The 17,980-nt window shown below is 62.6% G+C and overlaps 1 protein-coding gene across 2 annotated transcripts; it reads left to right on the forward strand.

Annotated features, from left to right (window-relative positions):
• Window positions 1-506: 506 nt before the first annotated feature.
• Window positions 507-17,714, forward strand: PLCB3 (phospholipase C beta 3). 2 transcript variants are annotated; one of them, XM_012777910.2, is made up of 32 exons: window positions 507-727; window positions 3,401-3,478; window positions 3,725-3,793; window positions 3,880-4,020; window positions 4,217-4,296; window positions 4,377-4,430; window positions 4,522-4,597; window positions 4,699-4,799; window positions 5,394-5,560; window positions 5,643-5,789; window positions 6,703-6,943; window positions 7,124-7,208; window positions 7,287-7,473; window positions 8,486-8,691; window positions 9,543-9,639; window positions 9,720-9,804; window positions 10,070-10,194; window positions 10,493-10,647; window positions 10,725-10,886; window positions 11,504-11,603; window positions 11,691-11,795; window positions 11,998-12,089; window positions 13,378-13,531; window positions 13,623-13,658; window positions 13,736-13,928; window positions 14,323-14,476; window positions 14,556-14,632; window positions 14,759-14,848; window positions 14,939-14,996; window positions 15,331-15,417; window positions 15,497-15,715; window positions 16,676-17,714. In XM_012777910.2, exons 1-31 carry the CDS (start codon window positions 629-631, stop codon window positions 15,698-15,700), a joined length of 3,705 nt encoding a protein of 1,234 aa, XP_012633364.1. In that variant the 5' UTR covers window positions 507-628; the 3' UTR covers window positions 15,701-15,715; window positions 16,676-17,714. The 2 variants fall into 2 exon arrangements, with proteins under 2 accessions (XP_012633364.1, XP_012633363.1); XM_012777909.3 differs by lacking the exon at window positions 16,676-17,714 and having other exon boundaries at window positions 15,497-16,100.
• The last annotated feature ends 266 nt before the right edge of the window (window positions 17,715-17,980 follow it).

Genomic DNA, 17,980 nt, shown 5'->3' on the forward strand with positions numbered 1-17,980 from the left:
GCTAAGTGCTCCCAGGGAGGGGGACAGCGCTGCTGCTGGAGACAGTGAGGCGAAGTGAGGGCAGATGGGGGGGTGGGAGTGGCCTTTCCTGTATTCAGCTAGTGCGACAGAAGCGGGGTGGGGCACAGGCTCTAAGACCCCCTGCCCAAGTTCTGCCCTCCACCAGTACCCCAGACCCAGTCTCAGAAATCTCAGCGAGCTGACCCCGGTCCGCCTTAAGCAGCGCACTCTACACCCAGTCCCTCCAGCGGCACCCCCGCAACACCCCTGGCCCCATCGCCCTCCCCTCACCCCAGGCCCGAATAATCAGGTGCTGCTGAACCCCCTGCAAGGCCCCCTACTCGTCTAGGTCCCCGGTCCCAATCCCCCCGGCTGCAGTCGCCGCCCCGGCCGCCAGGGGGAGCCGACGCGGGGCGGGCGGGCCCGACGCGGCGGGAGGGGGCGGGGCTGCCCGCGGCCCCGCCCGGGCCCCGCCCCGCCCGGGCCCCGCCGAGTCTCCGCTCGGTCCGGGACAGACTGGCCGGCGGGCGCTGACGCCGGGGGCCGGAGCGGGCCGCGCGGAGGGAGCAGCGGCGCCGTCGGTCCCCGTCGGGGCTCCGCGGGTCCCCGACCCGCCCCTGGCCCGGCAATGGCGGGCGCCAGGCCCGGTGTCCACACGCTGCAGCTGGAGCCGCCCACCGTAGTGGAGACCCTGCGGCGCGGGAGTAAGTTCATCAAATGGGACGAGGTAAGCGCGGCGGCCCCTGCTCCGCCCCGACCCGGGGACTCCTCAGTCAAGCTCGACTAGACGCCGGGGACCCCCACCCGAGCCTCGCCTGGCCATGGCGGCCCCCATCCCATCCCGGCCGCGCTCCGGAAACTTGAGTCCCCAGTCCTCCCGGTAAGGAAGACTTTGTCCTCCCCAGTTCCTCGGCTCTGGAAAATTTGGCTCTCCACTCCTTGGCGCCGAGACGTTGAACCCCAATAAATCCCGCTCCCTCCCTTTTTGCACTCGCCCCTCACACCACTCCCTACGAGCTAATTCTGGTTCTCCGATTCTGGCCTGGTCCCCAGACCCCTGCCCGGCACTGCGCTCCCTGGCTGGAGGACCCCGGCCGCCAGTCTGGCCCAGGGCATCCTCATTTTGGGTGGGTGCCGCTGGGACCCTGCTCTCGCCGGCGCTCCAGCCTGAACAATCCTCTTCCATTCATCACTTTCTCACCCTGTTCTGGCTGCACCCCTTCGCCCTGCTTCTGAATCCCAGGCCAGCTCCCTGTTCAGGTGGGAGCACCAACTCACACCCTAGTGGAGACTTTGCCCCCCAAGTTCCTCCATCGCTGGGAACTTTGCTCCCCACTCCTTAGCCCGGGACTTTGAACCCCAATATATCCTGTGCCCCCCCTTTCTACCTCTTGTGACCCTGGTGTATTCCAGATGCTGGGGCCCCACCTGCGGCTTCCCATGCCTGTCCTGTCCCCCTCCTCTACCCCTCGGGCCCCTCCTTCCCAGGGGCCTCCACCAGGCCTGCCAGAGCTTCCTCGCGGCTCCTTCCCAGTCAGGCCACAGGCCTGGAAGACTCTGGGCTCCTTTCCGGCTGGGTGGGGCGGGTAGGCGTGGGAGCTGGGGGGAGGGGCTGGGGGCGTGGCCTGAAGTGGCAGGTGTGTGAGGAGGGGTGCCTGGGCGCCCCTGGGGCCAGGAGAGACCCCTCCCCATGGGCCGGCCTAAAGGGAAAAGTTTCTCCTTTTCCTCTGAGTGTGATAAACCCAAATAAGGAAGTGGGAACAGGGAGAGGGCCCCGGGGTGGGGTGGGGGTGCTGACAAAGGCTTGGGGCTGGAGAGAGGGGCCTGGGTTGTTTTTGAAGGCCAGACCCCTGGGGAGGGAGTGGCCCTGGGGGCAATACCCACAGAACTCCCCTCCACTCACTCTTGGGGGGCCTCAGACCCAGGGCAGGGTGGGGAATACCCAGAGGGGCTGGCGATGGGCATCAGCACACTGAAGTGGGTCTTGGGGCTTCCTGTCCTTTCTGTCCCCTGATCAACTCCCATCCTTTGTAAGCAAAGCCTGCAATGGGTGGGGCTGGTGCTATCCCTATTCTCCAGAAGAGGAAACTGAGGTTTAGAAAGTGGAGACTTACCCTGGCCCCACAGTGGGGTGTGGCTGAGGCCAGGAGCCGGGAGGCTGGCAGGAGTCTTGCTTCCCCACTTCCCAGGTCACAGGATGCTGGACCTACACTGCCTGCGTGCAAGTCCTCGCTCCTCTTCTTGACCTTGGGCAAGCTACGGAGAATCCTCACTTTCCTCATCTGTAAAATGGGCATGACGACAACATGTACCCTGTAGGGTTGTCAGGAGGCCTAAGTGGGCTCACACATGTTCCGTGCTTAGAACTGTACCTGGCACACAGTAGGGCAGCGTGTGTGTGTGTGTGTGTGTGTGTGTGTGTGTGTGTGAGCTGTTGTATTAATGATGACAGTATTGTCCACCAGACAGTAGCACTTTGGGGGTGGCACTCAGGGTGAGGTGGGATCCTCTTCTGGCTGGGGGAGCCTGAGGCAGGAGAATTCTACCTGTGGTCACCTGGTTACTCAGGCCCTGGCCTAGTCTATGTCCTTGACACCCCCTCTGGCTGCTTCCCGAGTCACAGGGGTGGCCCTGGGAGTATGCCAGGGACTGGGCTCTCCTCAGAAAATGGGGCTGGCACACACTTCCCTGCCCCTGCCAGCTGCAGGGCTGTTTGAGGAGGACAGAGCTCGCTGCCCAGTCCTGAGGCCGGGGGTGGGGGGGGTGGGGGAGGGTCCCTGCTGAGGGCCTCTGTGCCTCCTCGAGGCAAGGCCGGGTGGACCCCAGGAGGTGCAGGATGGCGACAATGGGCCTTGGGGCAGACTGAGAGGTGGCCAGTCATCATGGTGTCCCAAGGGATGCAGAAGGGCCGTGGGGGTCGGACTTCTGAACCCTGTGCTGTCGTCTCGTAAACATTCTGCAGTGGGCTAACTAGCAGCTCTGGGGGCTCCAACCACCCACAGCTTCTGGGGAAAACAGCCCGGGGTGGGGGCCAAGGAGGCTTCCCAGGAGGTGGGTCAGATTTTGTGGGTAGAGAAGGAAGGAAAGGACATCCTAGCAAAGGGCACATCGAGGCAAGGGCTGGGAGATAGGGAGAGGGTAGGTAGTCAGCCATGTGGCAGATTCTTAGGGCGAATGGGAGGTAAGGCACTGGGACCAGACTCGCACACACTGACTGTCACGCTGAGGGCGTTGGCTTTGTCCTGAGGGCTGTAGGCAGCTGCGGAGGACCTGGGGGCTGGATAAGGCTTTGTCTTAGCCCACTGACAGGCACACTGGGTGGATGGCTAAAGGGGTCCCAGGCCCAAGACTGGGCTGCAGCCCTCACTCCCTGACCCCTGCTATCCTGTGCTATCCCCAGGAGACCTCCAGTCGGAACCTGGTGACCCTGCGTGTGGACTCCAGTGGCTTCTTTTTGTACTGGACGGGACCCAATATGGTGAGGGCACGCGCTGGTGCAGCTTGCTCAGGCCAAGGCCCTGCCCCACACGCCTGCCCTGCCCATGGGGCCCAGCTGCTGGCCGACCTCTCCCACGGCTTCCCAGACAGGAAGTGCTAAGGACAGGGGCTGAGGCTGGGGCTGCAGCCAGGAGGTGGCCACTCCCTGGCCTGGGTGGGGAGCTTGGGGGCTTCCAGCTCTCAGCCTACAGCCTCTCAGACGCACCCCGGCATCTGGTTTCCCCAGGAGGTAGATACACTGGACATCAGTTCCATCAGAGACACACGGACGGGCCGTTATGCCCGCCTGCCCAAGGTGAGTGATGGGGCCCAAGTCTAAGGACCGGATTAAGGCACGGGGACTTGGACACCCTTCCTAACTCTTGGCTCTCACCTGCGCAGGACCCCAAGATCCGGGAAGTGCTAGGCTTTGGGGGCCCTGATGCCCGGCTGGAGGAGAAGCTGATGACAGTGGTGGCTGGGCCAGACCCAGTGAACACAGTATTCTTGAACTTCATGGCTGTGCAGGACGACACGGCCAAGGTGGGCTGGGGCCCAGGAGACAGCCAGGGCTCTCTGCCTCATTGGCTCAATCGGCTACTGCTTCAGGAGCATCTATTGTGTACCAGGCTGCTCTCTGACTTCCTGCGTATCAGACCCAGGTCTGGGCTTGGGCTGTGGCCAGGCCAGCCTGCTCCGTCCGCCCACTCACCCCCTCCTCATGTGTGCCGCCCCCCAGGTCTGGTCCGAGGAGCTATTCAAGCTAGCTATGAACATCCTGGCGCAGAACGCCTCCAGGAACACCTTTCTGCGCAAAGCGTGAGCCCCGGGCTGCTCTGGGGGGGTGTCGGGTTCAGGTGACAGTTCCCAGGGTGTGACCCCTTCACCTGCCTCCCCAGATACACAAAGCTGAAGCTGCAAGTGAACCAGGACGGACGGATCCCGGTCAAGAAGTGAGCACCCCTTACCCTCAGCACCTTCTCTCCTGCCCCGACCCTGGTGGCCTTTGTCCCTCCACTGACCCTGCCCCCTCGCCTGCATCAGCATCCTGAAGATGTTCTCAGCTGACAAGAAGCGGGTGGAGACAGCGCTGGAATCCTGCGGCCTAAATTTCAACCGGGTATGTGGGGTGGGGACAGGGGTGCGGGGGCATTGTAGCGGGCACCCAACCTTCCGGGCTTCCTGCTCCTGGGGTCTCACCCTACACTCGTTGGCCCCCAGAGTGAGTCCATCCGGCCCGATGAGTTTTCCTTGGAAATCTTCGAGCGGTTCCTTAACAAGTTGTGTCTTCGGCCAGACATTGACAAGATCCTACTGGAGATGTGAGCAGGGCCAGGCCCCCTCCCAGTCCCCGTGCCCCCTGTCCGGACTCTGCTCAGTATGCTTTGCAGCCCAGTGAGGAGGAGAAGAGCTGGTGGCCGGGTTGCAGAGCGCCAGGGTGGGGTGGGGTGGGTGCAGAGCCTGTCGCTGATGTGCTCGTGCTCACAGCCACCGTTTCTGCAGCTGTTACGGACAGCTCTGGGCCACCCTTTTGCCAGAGCTGGTGTAATCAGCCCACTCTGCTGATGAGAACCGAGGCTCAGACATGCAGTGGGACCTGCTTGACCTCCCACAGCCAGTGAGCGCTAGAGCTGAGATTGGGTCTGGGGTCTGGACCCCAGCACAGGGTCATGGGCCAAGCACTTGGCAGCTTCCAAAGCCCTTGCTCATGTCTGCCACTTCTGTCTGTCCGAGTAGCCAGCATTGTCAGTGCAGGGGAAACTGAGGCCCAGAGAGGACAGTGACTTGCCCCAAGTCCTACTCAGTGGGTGCCAGAGCCAGGGGCAGGCTTTCTGACGCCCTCACCCAGGTGAGGGCTTGGCGTGTGGGTGGGGGACGCTGAGGCTTCAGCCTGACCTGGCTTCCGGCCCCTCCAGAGGTGCCAAGGGCAAGCCATACCTGACTCTGGAGCAGCTCATGGACTTCATCAACCAGAAGCAGCGGGACCCAAGACTCAACGAAGTGCTGTACCCGCCCCTGCGGCCTTCGCAGGCCCGGCTGCTCATTGAGAAGTATGAGCCCAACCAGCAGTTCCTGGAGCGAGGTAGGAGGCCAGCGGCGTGGGTACGGGTGGCAAGGTGGGGGCGGGAGGTGCCCCAGCTGACCCTGCCTCTTCCCGACCCCAGACCAGATGTCCATGGAAGGCTTCAGCCGCTACCTGGGCGGTGAGGAGAACAGCATCTTGCCCCTGGAAGCCCTGGATCTGAGTGCAGACATGACCCAGCCACTGAGCGCCTACTTCATCAACTCCTCGCACAACACCTATCTCACTGGTGAGTGCGGGGAGGGTGGTGCCTGTGACCTCTGCCCTCTGGCCTGCCCCCCTTCCTCCTGGGGCACAATTCTTTCAGCTCATTTGCTTGTAAGCAGGCAGGGAACAGCCAGCCACCCCGAGGAGTGGGGCTTCTTGGCATGCGTCGGTACTCAGGAAGCTTCCCTGGGGAAGGGCCGGAGCTGGCGACAGCTGGCCAGGCGAGGGGCGGCCTGCGGGAGGGCCTGGAGCAGGACTGCTTGGTGACCCGAAGAAGCAAAAAGGAGGCCGGGGTGGGATGGGAGTACGCTGAGGCACGGTGAGAGGTGGGTGAGGCGGCACAGAAGGCCTTTGGGTTTATCCAGAGTGGGAGGGAAGGGCTTTGCAGAGGGTCTGAAGCAGGAGGTGATGTGACCTGGTATGTGTTCAGAAGGACGACCCAGGTGCTCTGTAGAGACTGGATTGGAGGCAGGGAGGGCCCATGGTGTCAGGGGGCAGGTGGTGGAGGCTGTGCCAGGCCAGAGGTGGCAGAGGGTGTGAGGAGAGGGAGAGATAAGCAGGGTCCTGGAAGCTAGAGTGGGTGCTGGGGATGACTCCCCCAGTTCAGGCTGGTGGGATGGGTGGGTGGTGGGTGTTCATCTGAGAGAGGGTGAGCCCTGGAGGAGGAACCCGCCTGGCAGAGCACTGGCAGATGCCTGCTCTGTGCCCACTTAGGGTGGGCACCGGGGGCTGGGGGCGGCACGTGGCCTGCCCTGGGGGACTTTGGGGAAAACGGTGCTGGTTCCACAGTGAATTAAAGAGTGATTAGAGCTGGCTAGACAGAGTGTGTCGGGGCTGGTCTGGGCTGCCGCAGGGGCCCCTGCGTCCCCAGCATGGCCTGGTTCTGTGTGGAGCCGGGCTGGCGGGCAGCCATGGTGACGGAGCCTCACCCCCAGCGGGGCAGCTGGCGGGGACCTCGTCGGTGGAGATGTACCGCCAGGCGCTGCTGTGGGGCTGCCGCTGCGTGGAGTTGGACGTGTGGAAGGGGCGGCCGCCCGAGGAGGAGCCCTTCATTACCCACGGCTTCACCATGACCACGGAGGTGCCCCTGCGTGATGTGCTCGAGGCCATCGCGGAGACCGCCTTCAAGACCTCGCCCTACCCAGTCATCCTCTCCTTTGAGAACCACGTAGACTCGTGAGTGGGCCCTGGCTCGGGGACCCGATGGACCCAGGGACGGCACTCCCACCGTGGCTCTGTGGAACTGCTCTGATGACCTCCAACCCTGGGAATCTCCACTGACCCTGTGACCTCTGACCTGCCCCCTGAACCCCAGCTTCCCCCAGGAACCTCTGACCTCTGATCTTGGCCCCACAGGGCAAAGCAGCAGGCCAAGATGGCCGAGTACTGCCGCTCCATCTTTGGGGACGCGCTGCTCATCGACCCACTGGACAAGTACCCGGTATGGGGGCCTGGAGCTGGGGCGGGGAGGTTAGGGTGGGGGTGCCCGGCGGCCCCTGACCTGCCCGTGCCTGCCCAGCTGGCCCCGGGCGTCCCACTGCCCAGCCCTCAGGACCTGATGGGCCGCATCCTGGTGAAGAACAAGAAGCGGCACCGGCCCAGCACAGGCGTGCCCAGCAGCTCCGTGCGCAAGCGGCCGCTGGAGCAGAGCAACTCGGCCCTGAGCGAGAGCTCCGCCACCACCGAGCCCTCCTCCCCGCAGCTCGGTAAGGCCCTCCCACCTCGCTCAGCCATTTACCACCTCTCAGCTGTGTACGGGACCTCTGACCCCTGCCCCCGGGCACACACCTCGCTGAGCCACGGCCCAGTTCCTGACTGCTCAGTCCCACCTCAGAGCCTCCCACAACCAGGTTACTGCTCCAAATTCTGACTTCTGACCTCAGTGACCCACATCCCCCACTTTGGGTGTGACCTTCAGACCTCCAACCCTGTCCTGAGGCCCCTATCACATTGGTTATAATCTCTGCTAACCTTTGCCCTCTCACTTTATTGAGGTCCTTCTTGCACTTGACACCTGACTGCTCATTTCCCTAAGCCCCTTCACTGGCTATGGCTGACTGACCCCTTACCTGTAACCCCACCATGTCATCACCCCGCCCCCACTGTTAAGGCTGCCATACCTTACTTCCTGATTTCTGAGCCACCCTACTCCCTGTTCCATGTAACTCCAGACCTTCACCTTCCCTCAGTGACCCCTCTGAACTCCCACTGGGTTTAATACCCTCTGACCTCTGGCCTCTCCCCAAGCCACACTGCCCTGAGAGTACCCCTTGACTGCCCCACTGAGTCACCCCCACACACACTGGGAATGACCCTTTTGGGCTCCCTGAGCATCTGTGTGTAGTCTATTTTTTTTGGAGACAGAGTCTTACTCTGTTGCCCTGACTAGAGTGCCGTGGCGTCAGCCTAGCTCACAGCAACCTCAAACTTCTGGGCTCAAGCAATCCTCCTGCGTCAGCCTCCCAAGTAGCTGGGACTACAGGCATGTGCCACCATGCCTGGCTAATTTTTTCTATATATTTTTAGTTGTCCAGCTAATTTCTTTCTATTTTTAGTAGAGACGGAGTCTCACTCTTGCTCAGGCTGGTTTTGAACTCCTGACCTTGAGCGATCCTCCTGCCTCAGCCTTCCAGAGTGCTAGGATTACAGGCGTGAGCCACCATGCCTGGCCTGTATGTGGTCTTGACCCCTGACCCCTAGTGGCCCTGTCCTCTGCAGGGTCTCCCAGCTCAGACAGCTGCCCAGGCCTGAGCAACGGGGAGGAGCTAGGGCTGGAGAAGCTCAGCCTAGAGCCTCGGAAGTCTCTGGGTGAGGAGGGCCTGAGCCGGGGTCCCGATGCATTTGGACCTGCTGACCGTGAGGATGAGGAGGAAGATGAGGATGAGGAGGAGCAGACAGACCCCAAAAAGCCAACCACAGATGAGGTCAGGCCCACAGGTGGAAAGGTGGGGGGGGGTGTGTATTCTCCTCCCAAGCGGTTGCTAGCACCCACTGTGTTCAGCATGGCCCTGGGTGCTGGTCTGACCATGGACATCATCTCTGCCCTCCGGGGGTTCAGTGTCCGTGTGCAATGCTGGGAGGAGGGGTCTTCGGTGAATAGGCAGGGAAACAAGTGTACGATTGTGCTCATGATATGGACTGGGGAGGGGTGAGTTGGGGTGCAGAACTGGGGGAGGATGGGGACCTGGGCAGGGAGGTTGGGGCAGGCAGGCCTGAGGAAGCAGGAACAGCATGTGCAAGGGCCCTGTGGCAGGGCCAGAGTGCACAGGAGGAAGGGCCAGGGCAAGACAAGGGAGTGTTGCCATGGGGAGCGTTGAAGAGTTGTGAGGAGTGGCTCAGAAAAGGCCAATCTGGCTGTCTATGAGGCCAGATTTGAGAGGGGCCCAAAGTCAGGTAGGCCGCGGGCAGGGTTCCAGGCTTCTGAGCCACCAGGAGGGGATGGCAAGGTGATTGGAATGAATGGCTGGAATGGAATCTGGGGCTCACGTGCATGTGGGTGGTTGAACCCCTGGGCTTGGGGGAGGGGTCCCAGAGGGCTCTGAGGACCAGGGAGCAGAGGCGTGGCCAGCAGGCGGCAGGTGAGCTAGGCAGGGAGGGTCCTCCTGGGTGTGTCGGAGAGGAGGCTGTCGGGCCTTGCCGAGGTAGCGGATTGCAGGGCTGGCAGAGGGTCAGCGGCTCCGTCCTGAGGGGGCAGGTGAGGGAACTCCTTGCTGGGGAGTTCTCTGAGTTCTCAGAGTCCTCGGGGCAGCACTCTGATCTGGGTTTGGGGCCGCAGGGCACGGCCAGCAGCGAGGTCAACGCCACTGAGGAGATGTCGACGCTAGTCAACTATATCGAGCCTGTCAAGTTCAAGTCCTTTGAGGCTGCTCGAAGTGAGTGGGGGTGGGTGGCGGGGGTGGGATCTGGCCTGCAGGCTCCTGCCAGGCCTGACCCCTCACTGCCTACTCCCCAGAGAGGAACAAGTGCTTTGAAATGTCATCCTTCGTGGAGACCAAGGCCATGGAGCAGCTGACCAAGAGCCCCATGGAGTTTGTGGAGTATCCTTGCGAGGTGCTGCGGCAGGCAGGCCAGGGCGGGATGCTCGGAGGCTGGCTCAGATGTTCTACTCCCACTTTCGCCCCCCGTGCAGGGTCCTGGCCCTCCCACACCCCCGCCTGGGGCCGGGGCAGGTCCGGGCAGTTGCCAGGGAAGAAGCAGAGGCCGGCCAAAAGGGGTGGGAGCCACGGGAGTGCGGGGCCGGAGGTGGAGGCTGGCAGAGGGCTGGGCACTGGCACCCATGTGGCCCCTGACCGCCAACCTCAGATACAACAAGCAGCAGCTGAGCCGCATCTACCCCAAGGGTACCCGCGTGGACTCTTCCAACTACATGCCCCAGCTCTTCTGGAACGTGGGCTGCCAGCTTGTTGCCCTGAACTTCCAGACCCTGGGTGAGCCCGGCCCACCGTCTTACCGACTTCTGACCCGTGATCCTGCTAGTCCTGCCTTGAACGGACCTCTGACCTATCTGACCCCAGGTCCCCTGGCCTAACCCAGACCTTAGCTACCCCAGCTCCCAGCCTTGGCCGACTCCAGCCCTTCAGCTGTCTGATCTTTCCTGAATCTGGACCCTGGTGCCATGTGGTCCCACCCTGAGCCTGGACCCTGGACTCTACTGACCCCAGACCACACTGGTCCCTGGCATGGCACTGCCCTGTCTGACTCTTGCCCTCCCCTTGACACCTGTAGACGTGGCGATGCAGCTCAACGCGGGTGTATTCGAGTATAATGGGCGCAGCGGGTACCTGCTCAAGCCCGAGTTCATGCGGCGGCCGGACAAGTCCTTTGACCCCTTCACTGAGGTCATCGTGGATGGCATAGTGGCCAATGCCTTGCGAGTCAAGGTGAGGCCCCAGAAGGCTCAGGCTGGGGTGTCACAGCGACAGGAATCTCAGCACACCTCACCCTCTTTGCCCCCCAGGTGATCTCAGGGCAGTTCCTGTCCGACAGGAAGGTGGGCATCTACGTGGAGGTGGACATGTTTGGTCTCCCTGTGGACACACGGCGCAAGTACCGCACTCGGACCTCTCAGGGGAACTCGTTCAACCCTGTGTGGGACGAGGAGCCCTTCGACTTCCCCAAGGTGAGCCTGGCTGCATGCCCACCTGGCGCAGGCAGATCCAGCCCAGGCCTGCCCAGGCTCACATGGGGGAGCAGGAACCGGGCACACTGGTGGTGACTGGGATTAGAAGTGGGGGCACCGAAGGACCTCCCTGGCCTTGCATGTCCCAGAGTGGGAGGGGGGTTCCAGCAGGAGGTCTTGTAGGCCCCCGTGAGGAGTGGACACAGCCTGCCCCTCTCCCAGCGGGAGGGACTGGCCTGAGATCACAACCTCAGGCTCCCGCGGGCTCTTCCAGGTCCTACGTGATGGGCCTCTGCTCCCCACCTGGCTGCGGTTTCTCAGTCCAGGCTCCCAGCTCACTCTACAGTTTTTAAGCTGGCCCACGGTGGCCCTGAGGGGGTCTGTCTGTCTGTCCTCTTGGGCCAGGACCCTGATGGCCGCTGCTCATCCATGGGCCAGGCCACAGAGGTGTGAGTCAGCAGTCAGCTCAATGATGATGGTGACTGGTGGCCACTTATTGGTCAGCTCACCCGAAGGGCTGCTCGGAGTGTTCAGCCTTGGTGGCTGTGGTCAGCCGTGGCAGTGGCCATGGTGGCAGTGGGTCAGCTCCATGGCTCAGCACCAGTGTGGGCCCACAGGTGGTGCTGCCCACGCTGGCTTCACTTCGCATCGCGGCCTTCGAGGAGGGCGGCAAATTCGTAGGGCACCGCATCCTGCCCGTCTCTGCCATCCGCTCAGGTGAGGCCCTGCTCGGCTCGGGCAACACAGCGGGTGGTGTGTGGGGACCTGGCTGGGCCCAGTGACCCTGCCCTGCTCCCCGTCCAGGGTACCACTACGTCTGCCTGCGGAACGAGGCCAACCAGCCGCTGTGCCTGCCGGCCCTGCTCATCTACACGGAGGCCTCTGATTACATTCCCGACGACCACCAGGGTGAGTGAGGGTGGGCAGGGCAGGGCAGGTGGGGGCACAGTGCTGCCACCAAGGCCTGGGTGTGGCTGAGCCAGGTGGCCCCAGTTCAGGGTGGTGAACAGACCTGAGCACAGGTTCTTCAGTCCCTCATTGGGGACAGAGCTGGTGGGGACAGTGTGGCCTGGGGGCTGTTTCTGGGACCCTTGTCTCTGCCTCCCCACAGACTACGCCGAGGCCCTGATCAACCCCATTAAGCACGTCAGCCTGATGGACCAGAGGGCCACGCAGCTGGCCGCCCTCATCGGGGAGAGCGAGGTGAGCCGGGCAGCGCCGTGAGCAGGCCTGGCTGGGCGTGCTCGGGCTGGCTGTGACCCTGTTACCAGTGGACACGACTGCTGTGGGTGTGGGTGTGGGGGGTGTGGGCTGACTCTGGGCCCAGCCCTGGTGGGGAAGGCCCTGCAGTACCCCCTGCGCTGTCCCGCCTGCTCCCCACCTGGACCCCGGCTGGGCTGTTCAGGGTCTCACTGCAGACCCCAGCCTCATGCATTCACACGTACATGCCCTCCACTGGGGGGGCCTGTTCTCCTTTAAGGATTCTTGTCCCACCCAAACCAGGACATAAAACCCAGCTATGCCAAGTGCCAGCTTTCTGCCAGACCTGGCGTGTGCCTTTTCACCTCCTTAGCTCATTAAATACCCCGACCCTCTGAGTTTGGGGCTGCCATCCACAGTGCGGACCTGGGCACTGAGGCCCTGAGTTGCTCAGCCCCAAAATGGCCTGGCCTTGGCCAAGCTCAACCCTGCACCTCTATGCCGCCAGCGCTGAGCCTTACCCCTACGCCGTGCGGGGCGGGACGCTGGTCTCTGGTCTCTCGCTCAGTAGGCTTAGCAGCCTTGGGATTTGAGACGATGAAACCACCCATTTGCATTTGAGAGGCTTTCAGGTCAGACCTGGGTAGAATTCCCCCAGCTGCAAGCAGCACAAACCCGGGCTACAGGCGTTCCTGGCCACTTCACTAGGCTGGTGTGAAGCCACAGAAGCTTTTAAAATGTGGGGTCCCGGGATCTCTGTGGAGGGCGGTGGCTTCCGTGGGGAGGGGTCAGGAGTAGAGGTTCACCAGCACAGCCAGGCCCAGTCCCTGCGGAGCCTGCGGCGGGCGGGGGAGAGATGACTGCAATTAGGGCTGCTCAGAGCTGTTAGCTGGAGAGGCTGGTGCCCACTCTGCGGTCGCTGCCTTCGTTGATTTAATCAGGAGCTGAGCAACAAGGAAGATGAGCAACTGTGGGCAAGGGTGGGGGGACACGGAGAGGGGAGGAGACTTGGGGCTGGCTCAGGCCTTTCCATAACAATCTGGCAGTTCTTGACCACATGCAATGGGCCTGGCATTACACTGTCATCCCCACACCCCATGTGGAACAGGGGTTTAGAAAGGCTTACTTTGTACAGCTCTCATTTCTCATGTGGTGTCCAGACAGCCCCGGGTAACAAATGAGTCCAGCAGCCACACAGGCTGACCGAGGCTGACCAGGGCGCTGGGGAGCCCTGGGAGGTTGTGGAGGACAGAAGGCTTGGGGGGAACAGCATTCTGCTTTCTCCCCACAGGCTCAGGCTGGCCCAGAGACATGCCAGGAAAGCCAGTCTCAGCAGCTGGGGTCTCAGCTGCCCCTGGCGCCCACACCTAGCCCACTGGACACCTCCCCCCGCCGGCCCCTGGGCTCCACCACCTCCCCCACCAGCACCTCCGTCAGCAGCCCAGGTGGGGAGCGGCCTGGGCCTGGGGTGGGCTGAGGGGGGTGGCTCGTGCCACCGTCTCCTCTAGCTTCTCACACGTGGCCTCTGCTCTCCAGGGCAGCGGGATGACCTCATCGCCAGCATCCTCTCAGGTATGGGGCAGGGCCGCATGGCAGGAGTGGGGCTGCAGGTTGGCCCACCCGGCCCACCTTTGCCCTGCTACTCCCAGAGGTGGCCGCCACCCCGCTGGACGAGCTCCGAAGCCACAAGGCTCTGGCGAAGCTGCGCAGCCGGCACGAGCGAGACCTGCGAGAGCTGCGCAAGAAGCATCAGCGGAAGGCCGTGCCCCTCACCCGCCGCGTGCTGGACGCCTTGGCCCAGGCCCGGGCGGAGAGCAGGTGCCACCACCGGCCAGGTGTCCTGTGAGTGTCTAGTCTGCCTGTGTGCTGCGAATGTCCATGTGAATGTGAGGGGTGTGTGCACGCAGGTGTCCACGCCAGGTGGGCAGGGAGATGGCAGGGGCCGCTCCTTGATCCCCGTGGGGGAGGTGGGGTGCAAGGAAGATAGAGGAGGCTTCCTGCACCAGGGTCCACTCTTCCCCCAGGGAGTGACATCTCTTTGGACGTGCCCATGAGGAGCTTGTTGTCCAAACAGGCTCCCATCATTCAGGTGGAGCTAACGGGCCTCCTGGTTTTAACAGACCTGGCCCTATGGGGTGGCATCTGCCATTGCCTGCCGGGATGTGCCCTACTCCCCGCCCCAGGCCCAAGTCCAGGTGGTGGACCTGAGCATCAGCCCAGAGGGGTCTCCCTACAGGGGCGGGGCTGCTGACGTGGAGGACATGAAGGAGGAGGAGGAAGAGGCGAAGCGGTACCAAGAGTTCCAGAACAGACAAGTGCAATGTCTGCTGGAGCTGAAGGAGGCCCAGGCAGACACAGAGGCTGAGCGGAGGCTGGAGCACCTGAGACAGGTGAGGGCGGCATGTGGCAGTGAGGGAAGGTCCACTTGGCATCAGCCCTGTGTCACCTGTTGGTTACTTGTGTCCACAGGCTCAGCAGCGGCTCAGGGAGATCGTCCTGGAGGCACACGCAGCTCAGCTGAAGCGGCTGAAGGAGATGAATGAGAGGTGAAGGCAGAGGATCTTGTGTGGTGGGGCAGGGGACTCCCTGGTACCAGGGGAGGGCGGAGTCCCCAGTCCTGCCACTGACCCCTGCTCTGCCCCTCCCTGCTCTGCCCCCGCTGGCCTCTCTAGGGAGAAGAAGGAGCTGCAGAAGATCCTGGACAGGAAGCGCCACAACAGTATCTCGGAGGCCAAGACAAGGGAGAAACACAAGAAGGAGGCGTAAGGGCGTCAGGACTGGGAGCCGTTTGGGAGCTGGGGGCAGGGCCAGCCCCCTGGGCACTGAGCCCTTCCTGCTTTGCTCCTGCACAGGGAACTGACAGAGATTAACCGGCGGCACATCACTGAGTCAGTCAACTCCATCCGTCGGGTGAGAGAGGCTCATGGGCCACCCTAGCCCCACCCCCTTTCTTCCTTCATCAGATACCCATCTCCTTGGTGCCTGGCCTGGTGCCACATTATCCTCAAGGGGCTTCTAGAGCCTTTCCCCAGGCACGACAGCCCCCTGGTGCCCACATTATATTCAAAGCCAACCATGTGTGACAGTGCCCTTGGCTTTGGAGTCCTTGTGCCTAGCCATCTCACAACCCTGGCCACACAGTCCTAGGAGCCTTCACCCACCTGATTTCTGTGCCCAGCCAGAACCCCAGTGCCCTGGCCCCTCCCTCAGGGCCTCTCAGCTGAGCCCCTGCCCACCCCCATAGCTGGAAGAGGCCCAGAAGCAGCGACACGACCGCCTTGTGGCGGGGCAGCAGCAGGTCCTACAGCAGCTGGCGGAAGAGGAACCCCAGGTGAGGCCATGGTGAGGCTGGCGGGCAGGCAGGGTGCTGGGCGGCCTGGCCCTGCTGTGATCTCCGTCCTCCTCCACAGCTGCTGGCCCAGCTGGCCCAGGAGTGCCAGGAGCAGCGGGCAAGGCTGCCGCAGGAGGTCCGCCGGAGCCTGCTGGGCGAGACGCTGGATGGGCTAGGGGACGGGCCTCTGGTGGCCTGTGCCAGCAACGGTCACACACCCCAGAGCAGCGGGCACCTGTCTGGTGCTGACTCGGAGAGCCAGGAGGAGAACACGCAGCTCTGAACTTCTGAGCAAGAGGTGGCCACAGGGCCAGGGTGGGCACTGGGCAGAGGGCAGGAGGTGAAGACACTAATGCTTTTTTTTTTTTTAACTTTTTATCTTTAGAAATTTTATTTTTTTAAGCCCAGGGCGAGTATCCCACACTAACCCCCTCCTTCATCCTCCTGGTGCCCCTTTAGCCCCCAGCCCTCCTTCCCACCCTCAGTCCTAGGGAGGGGCCTGGGCCGGGCCCTGCCCCCCTCCCCCCCTCCCGAGGCACCCACACACCAGAATTGGTGGCGTCTCCTGCACTTCCCAGGGAGCACTGGCTGGAGACGTGGAGCTCTGGGAAGTAGGGGTCACACTCTTTCTCTATTCTTTGGGGGATATTTTTTTTTACATGAATAAAAGTGGATTTCAGGGACACTGTGTGCAGTGTGGTTTGAGGTAAGAGGGCTCTGGCACTTTCTCCGGGGCCTGTTTCCTCATCTATATAATGAGCTGTGGGCATTGGTGGGCTCGAGGTCAGCCCTCAGCGAAGGGCTGCTGGGTTTGAACTTCAGACAGCCTTGCCCAGGGCCTGCAGGTTTTCCCAGCAGCCTTCCTCACTGGCTGCCTTTGTGCCCCTGTCCCCTTGGCTGTGGCTCCTGGTCCCCTCAAGCCATTGCTTTTCTCCCTCCTAGGCTCTCCCCATCCTCCCTTCACAGAGGCTCAGGCCTCTGCTTCAGGAAGCCTTCCTATTGCCTGATGTGACCCAAACACCCAGCATCTTCCGCTGGGGCTGCTCAGGGCCCCCACAGGCAGCTGAGTCTGTATGGCAGGATGGACGGCTGGGGTAGAGCTGGGGAGCTCTGAACCTGGCCTTTCAGAGATAGGTGGGAAGGGAGCCTCCCAGCGACCACCAGGAGCAAGGGAAGCTGAGTCGCAGACACTGGCAGGGGTTGGGACGCCCCGCGTCCCCCTCATCCCTGTGAGGGAGATGTAATGCCTGTTTTACAGATGAGGAAATGGAAGCCCAGAGCGATGTCACGTGTGCCAGGCCACAGCTAAGATGTCCTGACCTGGAGGCAGGGTGGGCCTGGACCCTCTGTGGCAGACTGTCTTCGCCAGCCCTGTGAACCTGCTCAGTGCCTCAGGACCAGCGCAGAGCCATGGAGAGCCCACAGCCAGGGCCCAAGGGCGTGGCAGGGCCGGCAGCAGGGTCAGGCTGGCACCTCTTCAAGGCCTCTCCCAGCTTCCTGGCTGTCCGGGCTGACCGACTCCCTCCTCCAGAGGAAGGCAGCCTCTTATCTGGGCTTATCTCCTGCCAATTGAGTGTTTGCTTTGCTTTGTTTTTGCTGCAGCCTCAGGCAAACAGATGGGGTGGGGAGGCCAGAGAAACTTGTTCAGAGCAGGTCCTTCTCAGGACTCGACCTCTGCCCTAGGCTCTCCTCCCTTAGGGTCAATACCATTGCCCAAACCTTCTGTGCTTCTGTCACACCTTGTCTTATCCCCAAATCTGCCCACTCTCCTGTACTCTGTGTCCAGGCCCCACAGCAGCCAACGCCCACCTTCCTGACCTGATTCCCCTCCACTGCGGAAACACTACATGTGGGCCTCCGGTCCTCAAAAACCAGCTCAGCTCCCAACTCCTGGGTGTGACTTTTCAGCCCTTCAGAAGCCTGGCCTCTGCTGCTCCCTCTGGTCCTTCCATGGGTCCACTCTCCCCCCTGCTGGGAGTGACAGCCCCATCCCTCACTTCACCTTCTGGCCCAAAGTCTAACTCGCCTCCTCCCAGAAGCCCTCCCTGACTTCCCTGCCAGAGAGAGCCTCCCTCACCCAGGTAGGGACCCTCTGTTTTAGTTCTCCACCCTCGCCGAGAAGCTTCCGCGAGCGAGCGGGGCTGTGGCGCAATTCATCTCTGTACACGCACTGTGAAGCCCGGACCGGGGCTACAGTGGGCGCCAATAAATCTCTCTGGAGCTGAGCCCAAACCCCACGCTGGGTCCTCGTGTGACGCCCTCGGCGGAGCCTTCCGCCGCCCCCGCCTGCGCGTCCTGCTAGGTCCCTGAGCAGCGCTGGCCCCAAGCCGGCCACACAGTAGCTGCTCGCAAGGTCTGACCCAAATAGGAACAAATGACCCTCCCCGGGGAGCCGCGGCACGGTTTGCAGAGTGCGGAATTCCAGCAGCTGGCCGGGCCGCGGCTCCCAATTACTGCTTTAGAGATAAGAAGCTGGTGCCCTGGGGCCCGGCCGCGCTCCGCCTCCGAGGCCGAGCTGCCCGGCCCGCTTGTCGCCGCCAGCCCTTCCCGGTCTCCGCGGCTG

Source organism: Microcebus murinus, chromosome 4 (assembly GCF_040939455.1).
Source record: "Microcebus murinus isolate Inina chromosome 4, M.murinus_Inina_mat1.0, whole genome shotgun sequence".
In the NCBI taxonomy this organism is placed as follows: domain Eukaryota; kingdom Metazoa; phylum Chordata; class Mammalia; order Primates; family Cheirogaleidae; genus Microcebus; species Microcebus murinus.

Coding starts and splice junctions, on each gene's coding strand:
- PLCB3 (XM_012777910.2), top strand. CDS start 629: ATGGCGGGCGCCAGGCCCGGTGTCCACACGCTGCAGCTGGAGCCGCCC. Junction 7,209..7,286: donor ACCCACTGGACAAGTACCCG/GTATGGGGGCCT, acceptor GTGCCTGCCCAG/CTGGCCCCGGGCGTCCCACT. Junction 14,477..14,555: donor GGCTGGAGCACCTGAGACAG/GTGAGGGCGGCA, acceptor TTGTGTCCACAG/GCTCAGCAGCGGCTCAGGGA.